The 11,582-nt window shown below is 32.6% G+C and overlaps 3 protein-coding genes across 3 annotated transcripts; 1 reads left to right on the forward strand and 2 right to left on the reverse strand.

Annotated features, from left to right (window-relative positions):
• Positions 1 to 434: 434 nt before the first annotated feature.
• On the reverse strand, positions 435 to 2,745 carry LOC149727292 (plasminogen receptor (KT)-like). The gene is made up of 4 exons (XM_089890235.1): positions 2,555 to 2,745; positions 2,199 to 2,305; positions 1,614 to 1,723; positions 435 to 1,364 (listed from the first exon to the last, which is right to left on the reverse strand). Exons 1-4 carry the CDS (start codon positions 2,678 to 2,680, stop codon positions 1,249 to 1,251), a joined length of 459 nt encoding a protein of 152 aa, XP_089746361.1. The 5' UTR covers positions 2,681 to 2,745; the 3' UTR covers positions 435 to 1,248.
• LOC149727293 (centromere protein K-like) lies at positions 2,702 to 4,177 on the reverse strand. The gene has a single exon (XM_089890228.1). The coding sequence runs from the start codon at positions 4,029 to 4,031 to the stop codon at positions 3,198 to 3,200; it is 834 nt and encodes a 277-aa protein (XP_089746354.1). The 5' UTR covers positions 4,032 to 4,177; the 3' UTR covers positions 2,702 to 3,197.
• Positions 4,178 to 4,735: 558 nt separating this feature from the next.
• LOC149727294 (ammonium transporter Rh type A-like) lies at positions 4,736 to 10,476 on the forward strand. The gene is made up of 10 exons (XM_089890217.1): positions 4,736 to 4,893; positions 4,985 to 5,143; positions 5,555 to 5,747; positions 6,447 to 6,597; positions 7,145 to 7,292; positions 8,240 to 8,406; positions 8,637 to 8,774; positions 9,076 to 9,212; positions 9,520 to 9,712; positions 10,007 to 10,476. Exons 2-10 carry the CDS (start codon positions 4,996 to 4,998, stop codon positions 10,145 to 10,147), a joined length of 1,416 nt encoding a protein of 471 aa, XP_089746343.1. The 5' UTR covers positions 4,736 to 4,893; positions 4,985 to 4,995; the 3' UTR covers positions 10,148 to 10,476.
• Positions 10,477 to 11,582: the final 1,106 nt, after the last annotated feature.

Raw genomic sequence — 11,582 nt, forward strand, 5'->3', positions numbered from 1 at the left:
CCAAATAGAAATCAAATAACAGCTTTATAGATATAGTAAAACAATATTTTATTTACTCCCCTGTGGTGAGAATTATATAAAAATATGAAACAGAACCTGCATTCTTAAAAATATATTATATTTCAGTGCTAGTGAAGAATCCTTTCCCCACCTTGTTTGCTAACCAATAACCCCTACAACCACTAACCCCTTACTACTAACCCATATAACCACTAACCCCCTAACCACTAACCCCCAACCTCTAACATTTTCCACCAGCCTATTCTGCCATGTACCGGAAGATTCTTCACTTGTGCCCTCATTTGTATTGCTATCAAATAGTCAATTACTACAGTACTGATATTTTGATTTTTGCTACTAATATTTTTCATTACTTCGTTTAAATACAAGAAGGCAGCCATTCAATATTGTGTTAACTGCTACAGAACAAACTATTTTCAAATATAATCACCAATTTAATTACTTTATTACATGCAAGTGTATGAACAGGTAAAATTTCAAATAATTTGAACGAAATTGGTAACATTGTAAAATGTACAAGCTATTTTTAAAATTTGCTCCTTCTGTTTGTAAAATTTCTGTTTGCATTAATTGCAAGGCACAGTTATGTCATAATTACATAACAATCCACTAAGTGAGGTAATAGATCACATGGGTTATCCGAATACATGCAGAAAAAAGTTGTTTGTGCAGAAAGTGCAGAAGTAATAAGACAACACAAATTAATGCAGATCTTGAATTAAAACACACAGTTGCAGTACTATACTTATCTAATATGAAAATATGTTAATCCATTATTTTTGGTGTAATTGTAGTATATAGTAGGATGGGGGTAAATGGGACACCTTTAGCACATAATATCCAAACATCCTGATCGTGTTTTAAACAATTAACAACGGTATATGGAAGTCGCTGGGATACGGTTTCATAATTCTTTAAATGTTCTTTGTTTACTATCAAATGAGACGAGAAAATAGAATAAAAAGGTATCCCATCTTCCCCCACTCTACTGTGTAATGGCAAATACAGCTCAATGGAATTTTTAATATTATGTTGATTTCTTCAATAAATTTTAGTTACAAACACACACACTGCACTAAACAGATAACTGTCAATCAATTCCATAAAGTTATGTCTAAGCTCATGATGTCTCAATAGGTGGTCTAGTAGTCTTATAAGTTTGCAACATAATTCGGAGTACAGTTTGTAATATGCAAATGTAACAAGAGATCTAAGGACGTTATAATACTATTGTTGCTTCTTCTTGTTTTCTAAACGAACAGACTCAATAATTTCAAATGTTGGCATTCCTTTAGGAAGAGAAATCATATCTCGTTCATCATTCATTATGTGTTCGGCTTCAGCTGTTAAACATAACATGAATTATATTATATTGAAAAAACCTAAAAATAACATGTGGCCCTATGGTTAAAGAATCAATAATTAAAGGTGGCATTTTGGTTAGTGTTATTCGTCACATTGTTTTTATTTTACCTTCTTATATTACTGAACATGGTTATAATTTCAAACCGAAATGTTTAAGATGAAAACAATCATAAATATGTAATGTTTGTATTTAAACTAAGTTAATTTATAAGATAACTTCCGCTTACATCTAACTCTGGAAAGAAGTGTCCCATATGCAGCGTCGAGCTGATAAGTAAGAACGAAACCAAGTGGAATCAGAGGAATAACTGGAGTGGCAGATTTAGTTTTATATGCCCTGTATAAGTGGAGAAATGTCCATGTTTAGTGTGCAGTACATAACAACATCAAACACATTTTAGGTTGATTCAGCTTGTACACCAATATAATATCAAGCAAAAAAAACAAAACAAATATATTTCCTTTATTTAAGTATATAAAACAAAACAATACAAAAAGTGTCTTTACAACAATATTAAACAGTTTATCAGCTTGATTCATCTTGTAATAGCTCATGTTATGAATGAAGCAGGTCAGTTATACACCCATACTAATATAAGCATGTAAAGCCAAACAAATATACATATATATATAATACACATAAATTAATAATATATATGTACACTACTAATCACTAGTGTAATTCTGTACATTGCACACAGGTGAATAACTTTTATAAGAAATGTAACAAATTAAACTATGCAAATAACAAAAAAGACAAAACAAAGCCAACACCAGCTACAAACTTATATGAAACAGTAGTTAACACTTACGCTACTGGACCAAGCACAGCAAGAACGGCGTAAAAACTTCCATAATATTTCACGACCTCTCGAGCTCTAGCAATACCCATGCTCATCTGACGTTCTCGCATTTCATTCTAATAAAAATATAACTTTTTTAAATTTTTACAAATGTAACCCTAGTTGTATTATTCAAATCAAAATTTAAATAGAGATTTTTGTTCTTTCGTTTGATAAAAAATTAAAAATTGGTTTAAAAGATTCAACTTTAAACTATGGCAACTGCAATACAAATAATTTAAATATACCTTGTTGTTGCACAGTCAAAGTTCCTAATTATATATATATATATTGTATCTGTATAAGCTCTATCACATGCACATTACCTGCATTGCAAGTTGCCTCTCCATTTGCAACTGAAAAGCACCCATTTGGAAATCCATTTGTTTCTTCATATTTTCCTCCATCACTCCTTTCATACCCGATGATAATGAGCTCGATATTTGACCCATGATTTTATTATTAACCTAAACCTGTTACGAAAATTAATCTAAATCTGTAAGTATATAAAGTAAGTATATAAAACAGCGGTTTGAATTTTGTGGAAAAATATTTCTGTACAAACAAAGAAAATGAGCAGCTTTCAGTATAGGAAGAATGAGATATAAAATCGGTATACAAAGTGAATGTTTTGGAGTAAAGGGAGTTTTGTATAAAATGCACTAAACCAGTTTTCAATGAAGGGTAAAAATATTTTTGTTTAAAAGAAGAAATTAAGCAGATTTTTGTAAAAGTTTATAAACAAAATAAAAAGTTGTAAAGAAGGGAAAACAAAATGTATCAAAATGCATTTAACCATGTTTTTAAACCAAGTATTTTACAAAAAAAAAACAACTTATGAATTAGGAATAAGAACAGTGACATCTTTGGGTCAAAAATTTATTGAATAATTTTCCTATTATAACATAAAGTAGTGGCCAAACCTTTATATTGACCTTTCTCACCAATGTTGATTAATAAAGAAACAATTTAAATATTAAGTTGGTTCATTTTTATTTTAGTTGGATCACTTGGGTGTCTTGCAGCGATTGAGCAACTCAATAAAAGTTCAACATGGGGCGGTGAATGCTGAGCACCAAGTCTCAGGTATGGATCTTCAGGTTTATTGATCGCTAACGTGATTAAATCTTCAACCATCTGTTCAAGTTTGATAAACCTTGAAGTTTGGGTTAATAATGACTGTTGTGTGGAATCACTATTGGGGAAATGCTTCGAAAGGAAAGATGACATTTGTTGTTTAATATTTTTCCTTTCTTTTTCGCAAGCTGTCCTTCGATTTGACAATTCTATTCCATAGCTTTTAGCAAACACATCTTTATCATAAGCAGTTTCTGCATGTTCTTTTAACTCATTAAGTCTCTTCTGCATCACATCATGAATTTGGTTTTGTTGAATTATTAAATTTTCTTTTTTCTCGGTCACTTTTTCTAAACTTAAACATTTTTCAGTCACCAACTGTTCAACTATTTCAGATTCTGCAGTCAATTTCGTTAGTTTTTCATCCAGTTGTGTTAGGACCACCCCAGGATCATTTTCTGGCAGGAATAGATCGGTATTTGAATAAATGTCATTACAATGAACCATCTCTGCTTGCAATTTGATCAACTTGGCTGTCAGAATTTCTTCAGTGTTTTTTGGAGGTCTGTCATGCTCTTTCAATTTATCAAGATTCGCTCTGGCTACTTCAAGTTGATTTTGCAACGAAATGCAATCATTTTGAAGTGACTCAAATTTTTCATTCATCATTTTTAGTATGTAAAAGTAATTTCCTAATACAAAAAAACAAATAAAATACTTGGGCATAATATATTAACGTACATTGAAAACATATACTAAACATAATATATCAATCAAAATGCATAACGAATGTATTAGTAAATTACTTACATTTTACAATAATACGTAAACAAAACAATGACGAATTTGGTTAATAACATAACAGCAGCCTCAAATTAAAAACTCCTCAACTAGCCTAATATTACAAAATCAGACCTAAAAGTATGTTTATGTTTAGACTTTCCATCTTTGCAAATCGTGAAATTGCATCAATAGGTTAAAGGTTGAACTTACTGAGCCGTGATATTCAACTTGTTTTTTTTTGTAGAGGACTGATTTAAAAAAAATGTTCTTATTGTCGAATCGTTTATCTTTGAAAATTAAAAATTAGCAAAGTGTAAGTTTAAACATAGTATACCCAAAACTTTAACATTTATAAAACTTGCAATATAATGTTACAGATTTAAGTTTATTTATCAATTTTGGCGGTTATTCATATCCTCGGGGCACTTTAACCTGACGGTGATTAACGAACTAACACATATACAGACACAAACAGCATTGTAATCAATAATCACCATAAAAAATAAACAAAGTACAGCATAAATACTTTATTGGATAAAAAGAATAAACCAAACTCAAAGCCGTGAACGCTAAATGTCTGTGATTGGTTAAAACAACCGCTGCCGCCCTTTTTTTGAGCTCGGAAAGAGAAAGAAAGAGAAAAGACGGAGGAAAATTGTGACACGCGTGATGTTTTGGTGTTTACTTCAATAACAAACTCAGCAAAACCCCTGGCCTTGCAGAAAGACACAACTCATTTGTCAGGAAGTTCTGTTTCAAAGGTGTACTGGGACGTTTTGTGCAACGTTGATCATTGGAAAATAAGGTACAATTGACATTTTTTGTTGCACTCACATTTTAAAACTTGATAAAAATAACTTTTCTGATTATTTGATATTTTTTTATCAATATTTTAGAACAATACAGAATGAGAGGAAAATTCAGCGGCTTTTTGCTTCTGCCACAAATCTTATTCATTATACTGTTCGGAGTGTTTGTTGAATATGATACGGTAGCTGGACCAAGGAATGCATCATCAACAGCTGGAATTGAAGAGTTTGATAATCTGTATCCAAGTAAAAAGGGGTTACTTTAACCAAGTGGTCACTAATGGGTTGTCTAAATTATTGGTCAAATAAAAAAAAATTCTAAATTATCCAACAAATAAAATCATCCACAACGAGAATATAAAATAGAGTGTCTGTGTTTTAAGATAGTTCGATGCAGAGATAAAACAACATTATTTTGCCCAACAATGCAAGGGTAATAAATGGCATTTATTCATGTGGAACTAGTGTAGAATTCTCAAGTACATTACAGATTAAGTTGGTGGAAAGTATTAAAATGGTAGTTTGGGGTTATATGGGGATTATTGGCTACAGTTGTTAGTAGGTCTTTCCTATTAATTATGTTTAGCGACCGGCAGATAATGTAAGAAGAGGATCTGTTTACTATCATCATTTTATTTAATAACCATATATTCCCAGTGTTCCAAGATGTTCATGTGATGATATTCATTGGGTTCGGATTCTTGATGACATTCCTGAAGAGGTACGGCTTCGGATCGGTTGGTTTCAACTTTATGCTCGCTGCGTTTGTCATCCAATGGACGATTCTGATGCGAGGATGTTTGGACCTTGAGGATATTAAAGATGGGAAGATCAACATCAGCCTTGAAAGGTAATATTGTATAAATGCATTGCTTACTGGAAACATGTGTGTTCTGACTTGTACATAAGCAGTCTGTTCTATGTCCTTAAACAAGGACCTTAGCCATATAAAACAGAAATTGTATTCTATATCGGCGAGGTCCCAGACATGCCATGGAACTTGGAATTTATGCCAAAGTTGGATATCACAATATTATCGCAACAACCAGGGTTTTACATGCATGACCAATGATAGTAACGAACACAATTTATTTTAAAGCTTAGGTAAATGTTAAAGTAATTATTTATCAGCAATAAAGCAGTAAAACGGTTTAACTACCAAGTACCATTAATATATCGTTATGTTTGTACCTTATTCAGCCATTACTTCAGCACACAATTGTACAAACTGCCACAACAGCCAAAGCAACCACTTTGTGTTTCCTGTCATTGCCACAGTACCATATGTTCATTATATTAATCATCTATGTTTGGTTCATAACTTCATGGCTGAATATCCCAACGTTGGTAATATTACCAACTTATGCATTATAATTTGGCCTACATCCAATGTCACCATACATAGGGCCTCAGGCATATGAACTATAACTTGCACATGTTAAACTATGAAGGTATACAAGCAAGCAATGTTATGTTGAAATATAAAACTACATAATATCCAAGTGCTCTAATTAGAACTTAACAATCTACCTTTATATTTCTTTTCCAGTTTCTTAAACGCTGACTTTGCATGCGGTGCTGTCCTTATTTCATTCGGAGCCGTGTTAGGTATGCTTGGTCCAATCCAACTTATAGTGATGGCTGTATTAGAAGTTGTGTTTTACTCTGTCAATGAATTTGTTATCGCTCATAAGTTCCAGGTGGGTGAAGCTGTGTTGTAGAACGCTTCATGTTTTTATTTCCGTTCGAGAGACAGGGCTAAGACAATGATATTAGCATCTATGGGTTAAACTTTAAAATTACATGTAAACTGCAGTGTTATATATTTGTAAAATCTAATCCATTATATAATGTTAGCAACTTCCATGTTGTGTATTAGTCCACCTTTGGTTTAAAACCCATATGTCCTGGTATGACTCACTGTATGACATCGCCTAAAATATAGCGACGTCAGCACATCTGTTTTCAATAATATTTATTGTAAAGTCCAAAAAAATATACAATAATAACTCCAGGGCATTATGAGTTGTTGTCATACTTTAAATTACAACAAACTTGTTAATAAAATTGTCAAACTAATTTAGTTTCATTATTTTTATGCAAAGATTTTTAAAACTAAGGTATAAAATGGACAAAGTAAAAATACTGCTTTACCATTAATATACTTTGGTACAGTTGGTGATATTTTATCATTTAATTACTTTGGTACATTTACCATCACTTTAGCATTTAAATACCCTGATACAGATAAGCGACATTGGGGGGTCAATGGTCATTCATACATTTGGAGCTTATTTTGGGTTGGCTGTTTCACTCATGCATTGGAAACCTGAGTTTAAGAATTCTCATCCCAAGGAAGAATCTGTTTACCATGCCGATATATTTGCAATGATAGGTAAGGTTTTAACATTCAATTTTCAATACAATATTTATAGCAAAATTTATCTTCGTTTTCAAATGTTTTGGTTTAAATCAGAACTTTTGTTCCATTTTAGTGATGTTAGAAGCCATTGTGTCATATATATGTGCTATAACTACCCAAAAACTCTATGTTAGATGCATCTAATGTTGGAAAAAGTAATAATACTTAATATTTTGAAAATCTGCAAAAAATTAAGTTTAAGGTTTATGACGAAAAATAGATTTTTACATTATTGTAGTTGTAACTTTTCAATAATGCAAATTGTTACCAAAGTAGTTGTAATCTTGATTGTTAAATATTTGCACAAAGCTGCACAACATCCCCCAAACCTGGTTTAAATGAAGCGTGGTATTTGCGTGCCTGAAACATCAAGTGGGACGGCTGTTCCAACTAAGAACGAATGCACAGAATTGTTGTGTTCGTTCATGTGTGACGGTTGACGTCAAAAACAATTTATGTTGCAGTTGTGTTAAACTTACAATTGGTTGCTTATATGGCTCGGTTGTAGCCATAACCTGGTAAAATCCTGTTCCAAATTCCGATAAATATTTCAAGTTTTCTGTGGCAGAGTTGCATTAGTTGCAAACCACTTTAAACCTAAATTGCAATAAATGGAAGTACTCTATTATCTGAATTAACTATGGTTTCACATAGCATGGTCTTAAAAACTTTATCTCTGGTTATTGTTCATGGACGTACCCTAATTTTTCTACTGTACATTAATCAGTAAACATATTAACCAAACGTTATATTTGTTATATGAAATACACATCTAACTAGCCCCTCCCTCCCAAATTTTAAAAGTTTGACCCTTATGATGTTATACCACATTATATAACAATTAACAATGCAGTGACTAAGTTTAACACTCATGATGTTTAATGACAATATTTAACTTTGCATCTTTGTATCTCACCCAGGCACCTTATTTCTGTGGTTGTTCTGGCCAAGTTTCAACGGAGCACCAGCAGCGGGGTCAATAATCGGTGAACGTGCCGTCATAAATACTGTGTTCTCATTGGCTGCTGCTGGTGTGTGTGGATTCGCTATGTCATCCATTGTGGATAAATCAGGAAAGATTTCTATGGTGAGAAATATGATCTTTATGAATATGGAGAATACTTGGTGAATGAATAAATCTTACGAACAGTAAATATAAATTCTGTAATACACTTATTTTTCCGTGCTTTATTCTCGTGTGGCCGGAAAAAAGTCTTAATAACACAAGTATTCTGTTTCATACACCTCGTGGTGGCTAATGAGTTATCAACTATAATAAGTGAAAGTTACCAACTCAGATCAACTTAAATGTTTCAGGTTCATGTTCAAAACGCGACACTTGCCGGTGGAGTTGCCGCGGGTGCCGTTGCCAACTTAAAGTTAGGACCTCTAGGTGCCATAATAATCGGAAGTGCTTCAGGATTGTTGTCAGTGGCTGGTTATGCTTATATAACAGTGAGTATTGTGTCGCTATATATGGGGTGTTATATTTTATATAGTTTAATTCTCATATATATATATATATATATATATCACGGTGTGTTTTATGCGGTGTAATATATTTTGGAATCTAACACTTATATAGTGATCATAGAGTAAGCTGATTTTTGTGTAAGGAAATGCAGTCAAGATCTGGTGCTATGAAATAGTCCCTGGGGCTGGATTTTGTTTGTACTGTGTTTCATAGCTCCAGATCCTTCTCATTATTTAACTTGTGAAGGACCATTTAGCTCTTACAAGTTGTCATTCATTCCAGCCAGCTATCCAGAAACACATGAAGATACACGACACATGTGGAGTGCATAACCTGCATGGTATGCCTGGTGTATTGTCAGGTTTCGCTGCCGTTGTATTCGCTAAGCTGACGACTGCTACTACGTATACTGACATTGAGTAAGTACTTTGTTTTCAAGAAAAATGTAAATTATTTGTCCTCACATGGCTGGGCAACCACAGTTATTATAACACAGGTGTTCTATTTACATTAACATAGTTATATTGGGTAAAACATAGTTATATTGGATAAAACAATTAGGCTTTTTAACTCAAGCTCTGTTTTTACACTTTTCATGTCATTTACACTTTTACATAGGTGTATTTACACATAAGCGAATGCGCATTTTACACTTTTCATGTATTTAAAAAAAATTATATTTTTATCTTTTACGAACCACTGATCTAAACAACCCTCTCCACACAGGCTTGCAGCCATCTACCCTGGCAGAGTGAATAACTTAGACTTCCAACAACAAGCCAACTTACAACTAGCAGGGTTGGCTGTCACATTAGGCATCGCAATATTTGGTGGGATATTCACTGGGTTGTTGCTTAAACTTCCTTTCCTGGAAGGCTTGAAATATAACGACCTGTTTGAAGATTCTCTTTTCTGGAACGTAAGTTTGAATTTTTATTAAAAAGGATTTGTTTTAGTATCTTGATCAAAATTAAGCAATATAGTAATGACGTTGTACTGATACTTCTGCAATAAATACGCGATCAAATATTAAGTCTTCTGAGACACATGTACTCTGCAAACACAGTAATATAGTATGGGTAATTAATACTAATAGAATAAATTCTCATAAAGTAGTGTTGATGAGATACTTAATATTGTGGTTAATATACCTAATAATACAGATGTCATTCAAACATAAATACACCTATTCATATAAATACTTGCAATACAGCTTGAAGATGATGTTGAAATAATCAAAGAAGTTCCGTTGAAGAAAATAAAACAGGAATCGACAAAGAAAGCTCTCGTTGAACAAACTTCTCCCGATAATAACGATCAAGTTGTGGAAGAAGTTCAAACTTCATCTACATGATTGTGATGTCATCTTGATGTCATTTATCCATGTGATTATGACGTCAAACAGGATTTTCAGAAAAAAAACACAATTTTATATTTACCACCTCGATTCTATACTAAAACATGTCTGTGAAAATATACTAAAACATGTCTGTGAAATACAGTGACTTTTCCAACGCCCCTGAAGAGCATTGGTGTGAAACTTTTATCATTGGATTAATAGACGCCAAACCAATGCATTAATCAGTAAACATTCTAACCAATCACAGAAATGAGTGTCTAAACATCCTTGCCTCCCCTTGTATTTTAAAAGTTTTGTGCCTATAAATATAATTGCAGATTTAACCACAAACTACATGTTTATAAAACATAAGTTCTGTACCAATATATAATTCACTTGGGATCTTCATAAGAGATCCAAGTCACCTTCAATAAATATAGTACGGTAGCTCTCTGCGTGATATCATGCAGGAATAACAAACAACATTATAATGTGCAGGATTGGACCTAAGAAAGTTTAATATTTTATAAGTATTATGCATTAAAACTATTAAATCGTGCCTTCTTGAATATCATATTTGCTTCCAAGCACTAAAACATGCCATCGCTATGTGTTGTATTGCCCAAATATATTGTATAAAAACCTTTGTTTAACCTTCTTTTGCTAATAATCATTGCAGCTTTCAGTAATTGACCTAATATTACTTACTGCTGACTAACAAAGTAATGTAAACGCATATATGTGTATTAGGTAACTTACATAAAGAAACCTATTTTTCCACACAATTTTTATTTGTATGCTTAAAAACTGCCTAACTAAATGTGTTTTAATATTACAATACATCTATTCCTAACTCAACTGAATCTTTAAGGGCCTTTTACTTGTCATGATAATTTATCAGAATTTGTAGGCAATCTCACAAATAACTGCTTTTACTAGAATTTCATGTTTTGATTTCCTGAAATGGGTAAATTCGCAGTGATGCACAACTGTCCAAACTCAAATCTTTAATGTTAGAAACCTGTTGCGCAACACTGATCAGGGTATTTAATTGATATGACTTTTGAGAAATTATTAACATATATAGATAGTAACTGCTGGTAAGCTTAACATGTAAACTAAATTAAACTCAGTAGACCATCTTTCCTCACTTAACTGAGTCTTTAAACCCGAAGCTGTTTACGAAACCAAACCTGGGGTGGCAGTGTACGCCGGCCAACCCTGTAATTTTACACTACATTAATCTGTAAACCCAATTCCCTGAAGAAGTCTTGCCGAATGGCAGATGAAAATTTGGAAGTGAACTATGTTTTATACCAGTTGAGCTGCTAAAAGACTATTTAATAAACATTACAATCTGAATATCATTGCCTTTCCTGCATTTAAACATTTGGCATCTATACACATACAATAAATTTGTAGCTTTAGTTGGCTTACCTACATAGAACAC

The sequence above is a fragment of the Ciona robusta genome, chromosome 12, assembly GCF_009617815.1.
Source record: "Ciona robusta chromosome 12, ASM961781v2".
NCBI classification, from domain to species: Eukaryota; Metazoa; Chordata; class Ascidiacea; order Phlebobranchia; family Cionidae; genus Ciona; species Ciona robusta.

Coding starts and splice junctions, on each gene's coding strand:
- LOC149727294 (XM_089890217.1), top strand. CDS start 4,996: ATGAGAGGAAAATTCAGCGGCTTTTTGCTTCTGCCACAAATCTTATTC. Junction 7,293..8,239: donor CGATATATTTGCAATGATAG/GTAAGGTTTTAA, acceptor TATCTCACCCAG/GCACCTTATTTCTGTGGTTG. Junction 8,775..9,075: donor CTGGTTATGCTTATATAACA/GTGAGTATTGTG, acceptor CATTCATTCCAG/CCAGCTATCCAGAAACACAT.
- LOC149727292 (XM_089890235.1), bottom strand. CDS start 2,680: ATGGGTCAAATATCGAGCTCATTATCATCGGGTATGAAAGGAGTGATG. Junction 1,724..2,198: donor GCTGTGCTTGGTCCAGTAGC/GTAAGTGTTAAC, acceptor CCACTTATACAG/GGCATATAAAACTAAATCTG. Junction 1,365..1,613: donor ACTTCTTTCCAGAGTTAGAT/GTAAGCGGAAGT, acceptor TATGTTTAACAG/CTGAAGCCGAACACATAATG.
- LOC149727293 (XM_089890228.1), bottom strand. CDS start 4,031: ATGCCCAAGTATTTTATTTGTTTTTTTGTATTAGGAAATTACTTTTAC.